Source organism: Salmo salar, chromosome 25 (assembly GCF_965601325.2).
Source record: "Salmo salar chromosome 25, fSalSal1, whole genome shotgun sequence".
Lineage (NCBI taxonomy): Eukaryota > Metazoa > Chordata > Actinopteri > Salmoniformes > Salmonidae > Salmo > Salmo salar.
Window position 1 is genome coordinate 54,635,994 of NC_138315.1, and position 14,931 is coordinate 54,650,924.

Below are 14,931 nucleotides of genomic sequence, written 5' to 3' on the forward strand. Positions count from 1 at the left end.
GCAGTAGGGTTAATGGTACTAATAGATGTAGTAGGGTTAATGGTACTAATAGATGCAGTAGGGTTAGGGTTAATGGTACTAATAGATGCAGTAGGGTTAGGGTTAATGGTACTAATAGATGTAGTAGGGTTAGGGTTAATGGTACTAATAGATGCAGTAGGGTGGTAATGGTACTAATAGATGCAGTAGGGTTAATGGTACTAATAGATTAGGGTTAATGGTACTAATAGATGCAGTAGGGTTAGGGTTAATGGTACTAATAGATGCAGTAGGGTTAGGGTTAATGGTACTAATAGATGTAGTAGGGTTAATGGTACTAATAGATGCAGTAGGGTTAGGGTTCATGGTACTAATAGATGCAGTAGGGTTAGGGTTAATGGTACTAATAGATGCAGTAGGGTTAATGGTACTAATAGATGCAGACTAATAGATGCAGTAGGGTTAATGGTACTAATAGATGCAGTAGGGTTAATGGTACTAATAGATGCAGTAGGGTTAATGGTACTAATAGATGCAGTAGGGTTAATGGTACTAATAGATGCAGTAGGGTTAATGGTACTAATAGATGCAGTAGGGTTAATGGTACTAATAGATGCAGTAGGGTTAGGGTTAATGGTACTAATAGATGCAGTAGGGTTAATGGTACTAATAGATGCAGTAGGGTTAGGGTTAATGGTACTAATAGATGTGAGGGTAGGGTTAATGGTACTAATAGATGCAGTAGGGTTTATGGTACTAATAGATGTAGTAGGGTTAGGGTTAATAGTACTAATAGATGCAGTAGGGTTAATGGTACTAATAGATGCAGTAGGGTTAATGGTACTAATAGATGCAGTAGGGTTAATGGTACTAATAGATGCAGTAGGGTTAATGGTACTAATAGATGCAGTAGGGTTAATGGTACTAATAGATGCAGTAGGGTTAATGGTACTAATAGATGCAGTAGGGTTAGATGGTACTAATAGATGCAGTAGGGTTAATGGTACTAATAGATGCAGTAGGGTTAATGGTACTAATAGATGCAGTAGGGTTAATGGTACTAATAGATGCAGTAGGGTTAATGGTACTAATAGATGCAGTAGGGTTAATGGTACTAATAGATGCAGTAGGGTTAATGGTACTAATAGATGTAGTAGGGTTAGGGTTAATAGTCCTAATAGATGCAGTAGGGTTAATGGTACTAATAGATGCAGTAGGGTTAGGGTTAATGGTACTAATAGATGTAGTAGGGTTAATGGTACTAATAGATGCAGTAGGGTTAATGGTACTAATAGATGCAGTAGGGTTAGGGTTAATGGTACTAATAGATGCAGTAGGGTTAATGGTACTAATAGATGCAGTAGGGTTAATGGTACTAATAGATGCAGTAGGGTTAATGGTACTAATAGATGCAGTAGGGTTAATGGTACTAATAGATGCAGTAGGGTTAATGGTACTAATAGATGCAGTAGGGTTAATGGTACTAATAGATGCAGTAGGGTTTGATGGTACTAATAGATGCAGTAGGGTTAATGGTACTAATAGATGCAGTAGGGTTAATGGTACTAATAGATGCAGTAGGGTTAATGGTACTAATAGATGTAGTAGGGTTAATGGTACTAATAGATGTAGTAGGGTTAATGGTACTAATAGATGTAGTAGGGTTAATGGTACTAATAGATGCAATAGGGTTAATGGTACTAATAGATGCAGTAGGGTTAATGGTACTAATAGATGCAGTAGGGTTAATGGTACTAATAGATGCAGTAGGGTTAATGGTACTAATAGATGCAGTAGGGTTAATGGTACTAATAGATGCAGTAGGGTTAGGGTTAATGGTACTAATAGATGCAGTAGGGTTAGGGTTAATGGTACTAATAGATGCAGTAGTGTTAGGGTTAATGGTACTAATAGATGCAGTAGGGTTAGGGTTAATGGTACTAATAGATGCAGTAGCGTTAGGGTTAATGGTACTAAGATGCAGTAGGGTTGGGTTAATGGTACTAATAGATGTAGTAGGGTTAGGGTTAATGGTACTAATAGATGCAGTAGGGTTAATGATACTAATAGATGCAGTAGGGTTAATGGTACTAATAGATGCAGTAGGGTTAATGGTACTAATAGATGCAGTAGGGTTAATGGTACTAATAGATGCAGTAGGGTTAATGGTACTAATAGATGTAGTAGGGTTAATGGTACTAATAGATGCAGTAGGGTTAATGGTACTAATAGATGCAGTAGGGTTAATGGGACAAATAGATGCAGTAGGGTTAGGGTTAATGGGACTAATAGATGTAGTAGGGTTAGGGTTAATGGTACTAATAGATGTAGTAGGGTTAGGGTTAATAGTACTAATATGTAGTAGGGTTAATGGTACTAATAGATGCAGTAGGGTTAGGGTTAATGGTACTAATAGATGCAGTAGGGATAGGGTTAATAGTACTAATAGATGTGTTAGTGTTAATAGTACTAATAGATGTGTTAGGGTTAATGGTACTAATAGATGCAGTAGGGTTAGGGTTAATGGTACTAATAGATGCAGTAGGGTTAGGGTTAATGGTACTAATAGATGCAGTAGGGTTAGGGTTAATGGTACTAATAGATGCAGTAGGGTTAGGGTTAATGGTACTAACAGATGCAGTAGGGTTAGGGTTAATGGTACTAATATATGTAGTAGGGTTAGGGTTAATGGTACTAATAGATGCAGTAGGGTTTATGGTACTAATAGATGTAGTAGGGTTAGGGTTAATAGTACTAATAGATGCAGTAGGGTTAATGGTACTAATAGATGTAGCAGGGTTAGGGTTAATAGTACTAATATATGTAGTAGGGTTAATGGTACTAATAGATGTAGTAGGGTTAATGGTACTAATAGATGCAGTAGGGTTAGGGTTAATGGTACTAATAGATGTAGTAGGGTTAATGGTACTAATAGATGCAGTAGGGTTAGGGTTAATAGTACTAATAGATGTGTTAGGGTTAATGGTACTAATAGATGCAGTAGGGTTAATGGTACTAATAGATGCAGTAGGGTTAATGGTACTAATAGATGTAGTAGGGTTAGGGTTAATGGTACTAATAGATGTAGTAGGGTTAATGGTACTAATAGATGCAGTAGGGTTAGGGTTAATGCTACTAATAGATGCAGTAGTGTTAGGGTTAATGGTACTAATAGATGCAGTAGTGTTAGGGTTAATGGTACTAATAGATGCAGTAGGGTTAGGGTTAATGGTACTAATAGATGCAGTATGGTTAATGGTACTAATAGATGTAGTAGGGTTAGGGTTAATGGTACTAAGATGCAGTAGGGTTAGGGTTAATGGTACTAAGATGCAGTAGGGTTAGGGTTAATGGTACTAATAGATGTAGTAGGGTTAGGGTTAATGGTACTAATAGATGTAGTAGGGTTAGGGTTAATGGTACTAATAGATGTAGTAGGGTTAATGGTACTAATAGATGCAGTAGGGTTAATGGTACTAATAGATGCAGTAGGGTTAATGGTACTAATAGATGCAGTAGGGTTAATGGTACTAATAGATGCAGTAGGGTTAATGGTACTAATAGATGCAGTAGGGTTAGGGTTAATGGTACTAATAGATGCAGTAGGGTTAGGGTTAATGGTACTAATATATGCAGTAGGGTTAGGGTTAATGGTACTAACAGATGCAGTAGGGTTAGGGTTAATGGTACTAATATATGTAGTAGGGTTAGGGTTAATGGTACTAATAGATGTAGTAGGGTTAGGGTTAATAGTACTAATAGATGCAGTAGGGTTAATGGTACTAATAGATGTAGTAGGGTTAGGGTTAATAGTACTAATATATGTAGTAGGGTTAATGGTACTAATAGATGCAGTAGGGTTAGGGTTAATGGTACTAATAGATGCAGTAGGGATAGGGTTAATAGTACTAATAGATGTGTTAGTGTTAATAGTACTAATAGATGTGTTAGTGTTAATAGTACTAATAGATGTGTTAGGGTTAATGGTACTAATAGATGTAGTAGGGTTAATGGTACTAATAGATGCAGTAGGGTTAATGGTACTAATAGATGCAGTAGGGTTAATGGTACTAATAGATGTAGTAGGGTTAGGGTTAATGGTACTAATAGATGTAGTAGGGTTAATGGTACTAATAGATGCAGTAGGGTTAGGGTTAATGCTACTAATAGATGCAGTAGTGTTAGGGTTAATGGTACTAATAGATGCAGTAGTGTTAGGGTTAATGGTACTAATAGATGCAGTAGGGTTAGGGTTAATGGTACTAATAGATGCAGTAGGGTTAGGGTTAATGGTACTAATAGATGTAGTAGGGTTAGGGTTAATGGTACTAAGATGCAGTAGGGTTAGGGTTAATGGTACTAAGATGCAGTAGGGTTAATGGTACTAATAGATGCAGTAGGGTTAATGGTACTAATAGATGCAGTAGGGTTAATGGTACTAATAGATGCAGTAGGGTTAATGGTACTAATAGATGCAGTAGGGTTAATGGTACTAATAGATGCAGTAGGGTTAATGGTACTAATAGATGCAGTAGGGTTAGGGTTAATGCTACTAATAGATGCAGTAGGGTTAATGGTACTAATAGATGCAGTAGGGTTAATGGTACTAATAGATGCAGTAGGGTTAATGGTACTAATAGATGCAGTAGGGTTAATGGTACTAATAGATGCAGGAGGGTTAATGGTACTAATAGATGCAGTAGGGTTAATGGTACTAATAGATGTAGTAGGGTTAATGGTACTAATAGATGCAGTAGGGTTAATGGTACTAATAGATGCAGTAGGGTTAATGGTACTAATAGATGCAGTAGGGTTAATGGTACTAATAGATGCAGTAGGGTTAATGGTACTAATAGATGCAGTAGGGTTAATGGTACTAATAGATGTAGTAGGGTTAATGGTACTAATAGATGCAGTAGGGTTAATGGTACTAATAGATGCAGTAGGGTTAATGGTACTAATAGATGCAGTAGGGTTAATGGTACTAATAGATGCAGTAGGGTTAATGGTACTAATAGATGCAGTAGGGTTAATGGTACTAATAGATGCAGTAGGGTTAATGGTACTAATAGATGCAGTAGGGTTAATGGTACTAATAGATGCAGTAGGGTTAATGGTACTAATAGATGTAGTAGGGTTAATGATACTAATAGATGCAGTAGGGTTAGGGTTAATGCTACTAATAGATGCAGTAGTGTTAGGGTTAATGGTACTAATAGATGCAGTAGTGTTAGGGTTAATGGTACTAATAGATGCAGTAGGGTTAGGGTTAATGGTACTAATAGATGCAGTATGGTTAATGGTACTAATAGATGTAGTAGGGTTAGGGTTAATGGTACTAAGATGCAGTAGGGTTAGGGTTAATGGTACTAAGATGCAGTAGGGTTAGGGTTAATGGTACTAATAGATGTAGTAGGGTTAGGGTTAATGGTACTAATAGATGTAGTAGGGTTAATGGTACTAATAGATGCAGTAGGGTTAATGGTACTAATAGATGCAGTAGGGTTAATGGTACTAATAGATGCAGTTGGGTTAATGGTACTAATAGATGCAGTAGGGTTAGGGTTAATGGTACTAATAGATGCAGTAGGGTTAGGGTTAATGGTACTAATAGATGCAGTAGGGTTAGGGTTAATGGTACTAACAGATGCAGTAGGGTTAGGGTTAATGCTACTAATAGATGCAGTAGGGTTAATGGTACTAATAGATGCAGTAGGGTTAATGGTACTAATAGATGCAGTAGGGTTAATGGTACTAATAGATGCAGTAGGGTTAATGGTACTAATAGATGCAGGAGGGTTAATGGTACTAATAGATGCAGTAGGGTTAATGGTACTAATAGATGTAGTAGGGTTAATGGTACTAATAGATGCAGTAGGGTTAATGGTACTAATAGATGCAGTAGGGTTAATGGTACTAATAGATGCAGTAGGGTTAATGGTACTAATAGATGCAGTAGGGTTAATGGTACTAATAGATGCAGTAGGGTTAATGGTACTAATAGATGCAGTAGGGTTAATGGTACTAATAGATGTAGTAGGGTTAATGGTACTAATAGATGCAGTAGGGTTAATGGTACTAATAGATGCAGTAGGGTTAATGGTACTAATAGATGCAGTAGGGTTAATGGTACTAATAGATGCAGTAGGGTTAATGGTACTAATAGATGCAGTAGGGTTAATGGTACTAATAGATGCAGTAGGGTTAATGGTACTAATAGATGCAGTAGGGTTAATGGTACTAATAGATGCAGTAGGGTTAATGGTACTAATAGATGTAGTAGGGTTAATGATACTAATAGATGCAGTAGGGTTAGGGTTAATGCTACTAATAGATGCAGTAGTGTTAGGGTTAATGGTACTAATAGATGCAGTAGTGTTAGGGTTAATGGTACTAATAGATGCAGTAGGGTTAGGGTTAATGGTACTAATAGATGCAGTATGGTTAATGGTACTAATAGATGTAGTAGGGTTAGGGTTAATGGTACTAAGATGCAGTAGGGTTAGGGTTAATGGTACTAAGATGCAGTAGGGTTAGGGTTAATGGTACTAATAGATGTAGTAGGGTTAGGGTTAATGGTACTAATAGATGTAGTAGGGTTAATGGTACTAATAGATGCAGTAGGGTTAATGGTACTAATAGATGCAGTAGGGTTAATGGTACTAATAGATGCAGTTGGGTTAATGGTACTAATAGATGCAGTAGGGTTAGGGTTAATGGTACTAATAGATGCAGTAGGGTTAGGGTTAATGGTACTAATAGATGCAGTAGGGTTAGGGTTAATGGTACTAACAGATGCAGTAGGGTTAGGGTTAATGGTACTAACAGATGCAGTAGGGTTAGGGTTAATGGTACTAATATATGTAGTAGGGTTAGGGTTAATGGTACTAATAGATGTAGTAGGGTTAGGGTTAATAGTACTAATATATGTAGTAGGGTTAATGGTACTAATAGATGTAGTAGGGTTAATGGTACTAATAGATGCAGTAGGGTTAGGGTTAATGGTACTAATAGATGCAGTAGGGTTAGGGTTAATAGTACTAATAGATGTGTTAGGGTTAATAGTACTAATAGATGTGTTAGGGTTAATGGTACTAATAGATGTAGTAGGGTTAATGGTACTAATAGATGCAGTAGGGTTAATGGTACTAATAGATGTAGTAGGGTTAGGGTTAATGGTACTAATAGATGCAGTAGGGTTAGGGTTAATGGTACTAAGATGCAGTAGGGTTAGGGTTAATGGTACTAAGATGCAGTAGGGTTAGGGTTAATGGTACTAATAGATGCAGTAGGGTTAATGGTACTAATAGATGCAGTAGGGTTAATGGTACTAATAGATGCAGTAGGGTTAATGGTACTAATAGATGCAGTAGGGTTAATGGTACTAATAGATGCAGTAGGGTTAGGGTTAATGGTACTAATAGATTTAGTAGGGTTAGGGTTAATGCTACTAATAGATGCAGTAGGGTTAATGGTTCTAATAGATGCAGTAGGGTTAATGGTACTAATAGATGCAGTAGGGTTAATGGTACTAATAGATGCAGTAGGGTTAATGGTACTAATAGATGCAGTAGGGTTAATGGTACTAATAGATGCAGTAGGGTTAATGGTACTAATAGATGTAGTAGGGTTAATGGTACTAATAGATGTAGTAGGGTTAATGGTACTAATAGATGTAGTAGGGTTAATGGTACTAATAGATGCAGTAGGGTTAATGGTACTAATAGATGCAGGAGTGTTAATGGTACTAATAGATGCAGTAAAGTTAGGGTTAATGGTACTAATAGATGCAGTAGGGTAAATGGTACTAATAGATGCAGTAGGGTTAATGGTACTAATAGATGCAGTAGGGTTAATGGTACTAATAGATGCAGTAGGGTTAATGGTACTAATAGATGCAGTAGGGTTAATGGTACTAATAGATGCAGTAGGGTTAATGGTACTAATAGATGCAGTAGGGTTAATGGTACTAATAGATGCAGTAGGGATAATGGTACTAATAGATGTAGTAGGGTTAATGGTACTAATAGATGTAGTAGGGTTAGGGTTAATGGTGCTAATAGATGCAGTAGGGTTAGGGTACTAATAGATGTAGTAGGGTTAATGGTACTAATAGATGCAGTAGGGTTAGGGTTAATGGTACTAATAGACGCAGTAGGGTTAATGGTACTAATAGACGCAGTAGGGTTAATGGTACTAATAGATGTAGTAGGGTTAATGGGACTAATAGATGCAGTAGGGTTAGGGTTAATGGTACTAATAGATGTAGTAGGGTTAATGGTACTAATAGATGCAGTAGGGTTAGGGTTAATGGTACTAATAGATGCAGTAGGGTTAGGGTTAATGGTACTAATAGATGCAGTAGGGTTAATGGTACTAATAGACGCAGTAGGGTTAATGGTACTAATAGATGCAGTAGGGTTAGGGTTAATGGTACTAATAGATGTAGTAGGGTTAGGGTTAATGGTACTAATAGACGCAGTAGGGTTAGGGTTAATGGTACTAATAGACGCAGTAGGGTTAATGGTACTAATAGATGCAGTAGGGTTAGGGTTAATGGTACTAATAGATGTAGTAGGGTTAGGGTTAATGGTACTAATAGACGCAGTAGGGTTAGGGTTAATGGTACTAATAGACGCAGTAGGGTTAATGGTACTAATAGATGTAGTAGGGTTAATGGTACTAATAGATGCAGTAGGGTTAATGGTACTAATAGATGCAGTAGGGTTAATGGTACTAATAGATGCAGTAGGGTTAATGGTACTAATAGATGTAGTAGGGTTAATGGTACTAATAGATGCAGTAGGGTTAGGGTTAATGGTACTAATAGATGCAGTAGGGTTAGGGTTAATGGTACTAATAGATGTAGTAGGGTTAATGGTACTAATAGATGCAGTAGGGTTAATGGTACTAATAGATGCAGTAGGGATAATGGTACTAATAGATGCAGTAGGGTTAATGGTACTAATAGATGCAGCAGGGTTAATGGTACTAATAGATGTAGTAGGGTTAATGGTACTAATAGATGCAGCAGGGTTAATGGTACTAATAGATGCAGTAGGGTTAATGGTACTAATAGACGCAGTAGGGTTAATGGTACTAATAGACGCAGTAGGGTTAATGGTACTAATAGACGCAGTAGGGTTAATGGTACTAATAGACGCAGTAGGGTTAATGGTACTAATAGACGCAGTAGGGTTAATGGTACTAATAGACGCAGTAGGGTTAATGGTACTAATAGACGCAGTAGGGTTAATGGTACTAATAGACGCAGTAGGGTTAATGGTACTAATAGACGCAGTAGGGTTAATGGTACTAATAGACGCAGTAGGGTTAATGGTACTAATAGTTGCAGTAGGGTTAATGGTACTAATAGTTGCAGTAGGGTTAATGGTACTAATAGATGCAGTAGGGTTAATGGTACTAATAGATGCAGTAGGGTTAATGGTACTAATAGATGCAGTAGGGTTAATGGTACTAATAGATGCAGGAGGGTTAATGGTACTAATAGATGCAGTAGGGTTAATGGTACTAATAGATGCAGTAGGGTTAATGGTACTAATAGATGCAGTAGGGTTAATGGTACTAATAGATGCAGTAGGGTTAATGGTACTAATAGATGCAGTAGGGTTAATGGTACTAATAGATGCAGTAGGGTTAATGGTACTAATAGATGCAGTAGGGTTAGGGTTAATGGTACTAATAGATGTAGTAGGGTTAGGGTTAATGGTACTAATAGACGCAGTAGGGTTAGGGTTAATGGTACTAATAGACGCAGTAGGGTTAATGGTACTAATAGATGCAGTAGGGTTAGGGTTAATGGTACTAATACACGCAGTAGGGTTAATGGTACTAATAGATGCAGTAGGGTTAGGGTTAATGGTACTAATAGACGCAGTAGGGTTAATGGTACTAATAGATGTAGTAGGGTTAATGGTACTAATAGATGCAGTAGGGTTAGGGTTATTGGTACTAATAGACGCAGTAGGGTTAATGGTACTAATAGACGCAGTAGGGTTAATGGTACTAATAGATGTAGTAGGGTTAATGGTACTAATAGATGCAGTAGGGTTAATGGTACTAATAGATGCAGTAGGGTTAATGGTACTAATAGATGCAGTAGGGTTAATGGTACTAATAGATGCAGTAGGGTTAATGGTACTAATAGATGCAGTAGGGTTAGGGTTAATGGTACTAATAGATGCAGTAGGGTTAGGGTTAATGGTACTAATAGATGCAGTAGGGTTAATGGTACTAATAGATGCAGTAGGGTTAATGGTACTAATAGATGCAGTAGGGATAATGGTACTAATAGATGTAGTAGGGTTAGGGTTAATGGTACTAATAGATGCAGCAGGGTTAATGGTACTAATAGATGCAGTAGGGTTAATGGTACTAATAGACGCAGTAGGGTTAATGGTACTAATAGACGCAGTAGGGTTAATGGTACTAATAGACGCAGTAGGGTTAATGGTACTAATAGATGCAGTAGGGTTAATGGTACTAATAGACGCAGTAGGGTTAATGGTACTAATAGATGCAGTAGGGTTAATGGTACTAATAGATGCAGTAGGGTTAGGGTTAATGGTACTAATAGATGCAGTAGGGTTAGGGTTAATGGTACTAATAGATGCAGTAGGGTTAATGGTACTAATAGATGCAGTAGGGTTAATGGTACTAATAGATGCAGTAGGGATAATGGTACTAATAGATGCAGTAGGGTTAATGGTACTAATAGATGCAGCAGGGTTAATGGTACTAATAGATGTAGTAGGGTTAGGGTTAATGGTACTAATAGACGCAGTAGGGTTAGGGTTAATGGTACTAATAGACGCAGTAGGGTTAATGGTACTAATAGACGCAGTAGGGTTAATGGTACTAATAGACGCAGTAGGGTTAATGGTACTAATAGACGCAGTAGGGTTAATGGTACTAATAGACGCAGTAGGGTTAATGGTACTAATAGACGCAGTAGGGTTAATGGTACTAATAGACGCAGTAGGGTTAATGGTACTAATAGACGCAGTAGGGTTAATGGTACTAATAGACGCAGTAGGGTTAATGGTACTAATAGACGCAGTAGGGTTAATGGTACTAATAGTTGCAGTAGGGTTAATGGTACTAATAGTTGCAGTAGGGTTAATGGTACTAATAGATGCAGTAGGGTTAATGGTACTAATAGATGCAGTAGGGTTAATGGTACTAATAGATGCAGTAGGGTTAGGGTTAATGGTACTAATAGATGTAGTAGGGTTAATGGTACTAATAGATGCAGTAGGGTTAATGGTACTAATAGATGCAGTAGGGTTAATGGTACTAATAGATGCAGTAGGGTTAATGGTACTAATAGATGCAGTAGGGTTAATGGTACTAATAGATGCAGTAGGGTTAATGGTACTAATAGATGCAGTAGGGTTAATGGTACTAATAGATGCAGTAGGGTTAATGGTACTAATAGATGCAGTAGGGTTAATGGTACTAATAGATGCAGTAGGGTTAATGGTACTAATAGATGCAGTAGGGTTAATGGTACTAATAGATGCAGTAGGGTTAGGGTTAATGGTACTAATAGATGCAGTAGGGTTAATGGTACTAATAGATGCAGTAGGGTTAGGGTTAATGGTACTAATAGATGTAGTAGGGTTAATGGTACTAATAGATGCAGTAGGGTTAATGGTACTAATAGATGTAGTAGGGTTAGGGTTAATGGTACTAATAGATGCAGTAGGGTTAATGGTACTAATAGATGCAGTAGGGTTAATGGTACTAATAGATGCAGTAGGGTTAATGGTACTAATAGATGCAGTAGGGTTAATGGTACTAATAGATGCAGTAGGGTTAATGGTGCTAATAGATGCAGTAGGGTTAGGGTTAATGGTACTAACAGATGCAGTAGGGTTAATGGTACTAATAGATGCAGTAGGGTTAGAGTTAATGGTACTAATAGATGCAGTAGGGTTAATGGTACTAATAGATGCAGTAGGGTTAGGGTTAATGGTACTAATAGATGCAGTAGGGTTAGGGTTAATGGTACTAATAGATGCAGTAGGGTTAGGGTTAATGGTACTAATAGATGCAGTAGGGTTAGGGTTAATGCTACTAATAGATGTAGTAGGGTTAGGGTTAATGGTACTAATAGATGCAGTAGGGTTAGGGTTAATGGTACTAATAGACGCAGTAGGGTTAATGGTACTAATAGATGCAGTAGGGTTAGGGTTAATGGTACTAATAGACGCAGTAGGGTTAATGGTACTAATAGATGCAGTAGGGTTAGGGTTAATGGTACTAATAGATGTAGTAGGGTTAGGGTTAATGGTACTAATAGATGTAGTAGGGTTAATGGTACTAATAGATGTAGTAGGGTTAATGGTACTAATAGATGCAGTAGGGTTAGGGTTAATGGTACTAATAGACGCAGTAGGGTTAATGGTACTAATAGACGCAGTAGGGTTAATGGTACTAATAGACGTAGTAGGGTTAATGGTACTAATAGATGCAGTAGGGTTAATGGTACTAATAGATGCAGCAGGGTTAATGGTACTAATAGATGTAGTAGGGTTAATGGTACTAATAGATGCAGTAGGGTTAATGGTACTAATAGATGCAGTAGGGTTAATGGTACTAATAGACGCAGTAGGGTTAATGGTACTAATAGACGCAGTAGGGTTAATGGTACTAATAGACGCAGTAGGGTTAATGGTACTAATAGACGCAGTAGGGTTAATGGTACTAATAGACGCAGTAGGGTTAATGGTACTAATAGACGCAGTAGGGTTAATGGTACTAATAGACGCAGTAGGGTTAATGGTACTAATAGTTGCAGTAGGGTTAATGGTACTAATAGTTGCAGTAGGGTTAATGGTACTAATAGATGCAGTAGGGTTAATGGTACTAATAGATGCAGTAGGGTTAATGGTACTAATAGATGCAGTAGGGTTAATGGTACTAATAGATGCAGGAGGGTTAATGGTACTAATAGATGCAGTAGGGTTAATGGTACTAATAGATGCAGTAGGGTTAATGGTACTAATAGATGCAGTAGGGTTAATGGTACTAATAGATGCAGTAGGGTTAATGGTACTAATAGATGCAGTAGGGTTAATGGTACTAATAGATGCAGTAGGGTTAATGGTACTAATAGATGCAGTAGGGTTAATGGTACTAATAGATGCAGTAGGGTTAATGGTACTAATAGATGCAGTAGGGTTAATGGTACTAATAGATGCAGTAGGGTTAATGGTACTAATAGATGCAGTAGGGTTAATGGTACTAATAGATGCAGTAGGGTTAATGGTACTAATAGATGCAGGAGGGTTAATGGTACTAATAGATGTAGTAGGGTTAATGGTACTAATAGATGCAGTAGGGTTAATGGTACTAATAGATGCAGTAGGGTTAGGGTTAATGGTACTAATAGATGTAGTAGGGTTAGGGTTAATGGTACTAATAGACGCAGTAGGGTTAATGGTACTAATAGATGCAGTAGGGTTAGGGTTAATGGTACTAATAGATGTAGTAGGGTTAGGGTTAATGGTGCTAATAGATGCAGTAGGGTTAGGGTTAATGGTACTAACAGATGCAGTAGGGTTAATGGTACTAACAGATGCAGTAGGGTTAATGGTACTAATAGATGCAGTAGGGTTAGAGTTAATGGTACTAATAGATGCAGTAGGGTTAATGGTACTAATAGATGCAGTAGGGTTAGGGTTAATGGTACTAATAGATGCAGTAGGGTTAGGGTTAATGGTACTAATAGATGCAGTAGGGTTAGGGTTAATGGTACTAATAGATGCAGTAGGGTTAGGGTTAATGCTACTAATAGATGTAGTAGGGTTAGGGTTAATGGTACTAATAGATGCAGTAGGGTTAGGGTTAATGGTACTAATAGACGCAGTAGAGTTAATGGTACTAATAGATGCAGTAGGGTTAGGGTTAATGGTACTAATAGACGCAGTAGGGTTAAAGGTACTAATAGATGCAGTAGGGTTAGGGTTAATGGTACTAATAGATGTAGTAGGGTTAGGGTTAATGGTACTAATAGACGCAGTAGGGTTAATGGTACTAATAGATGCAGTAGGGTTAGGGTTAATGGTACTAATAGATGTAGTAGGGTTAATGGTACTAATAGATGCAGTAGGGTTAATGGTACTAATAGATGTAGTAGGGTTAATGGTACTAATAGATGTAGTAGGGTTAATGGTACTAATAGATGCAGTAGGGTTAATGGTACTAATAGATGCAGTAGGGTTAATGGTACTAATAGATGCAGTAGGGTTAATGGTACTAATAGATGCAGTAGGGTTAATGGTACTAATAGATGTAGTAGGGTTAATGGTACTAATAGATGCAGTAGGGTTAATGGTACTAATAGATGCAGTAGGGTTAATGGTACTAATAGATGCAGTAGGGTTAATGGTACTAATAGATGCAGTAGGGTTAATGGTACTAATAGATGTAGTAGGGTTAATGGTACTAATAGATGTAGTAGGGTTAGGGTTAATGGTACTAATAGATGTAGTAGGGTTAGGGTTAATGGTACTAATAGATGTAGTAGGGTCAGGGTTAGCGTCCCACCTAGCCCATAGGGGTTAATGCTACTTACATAGCATGGTACACGGCGGTCAGCATCTGGACCATGAACTCTGGGTCCAGCACCACCCGGTTACACGGCTCTCTCCACACTTTCTGCTGCTGCTGAGGGAAACCACATACACACAACCTGGAGAGAGGAGAGACAGAGTCAGAGCGAGAGAGACAGAGTCAGAGCGAGAGAGACAGAGACAGAGCGAGAGAGACAGAGACAGAGCGAGACAGAGACAGAGCGAGACAGAGACAGAGCGAGAGAGAGACAGAGACAGAGAGACAGAGACAGAGCGAGAGAGACAGAGCGAGAGAGACAGAGACAGAGAGAGAGAGACAGAGCGAGAGAGAGAGACAGAGCGAGAGAGAGAG

The 14,931-nt window shown here is 38.0% G+C and overlaps 1 protein-coding gene across 2 annotated transcripts in view; it reads right to left on the reverse strand.

The window, feature by feature from the left end:
* The window catches only part of LOC106586949 (hyccin 2), a 153,458-nt gene that overhangs the window by 37,486 nt on the left and 101,041 nt on the right, over positions 1-14,931 (reverse strand). For both annotated transcript variants that reach the window (XM_045707907.2, XM_045707906.2), the window contains one exon: positions 14,582-14,698. In XM_045707907.2, coding sequence (XP_045563863.1) covers positions 14,582-14,698 — 117 coding nt within the window. The remainder of the gene's footprint in view (positions 1-14,581; positions 14,699-14,931) is intronic.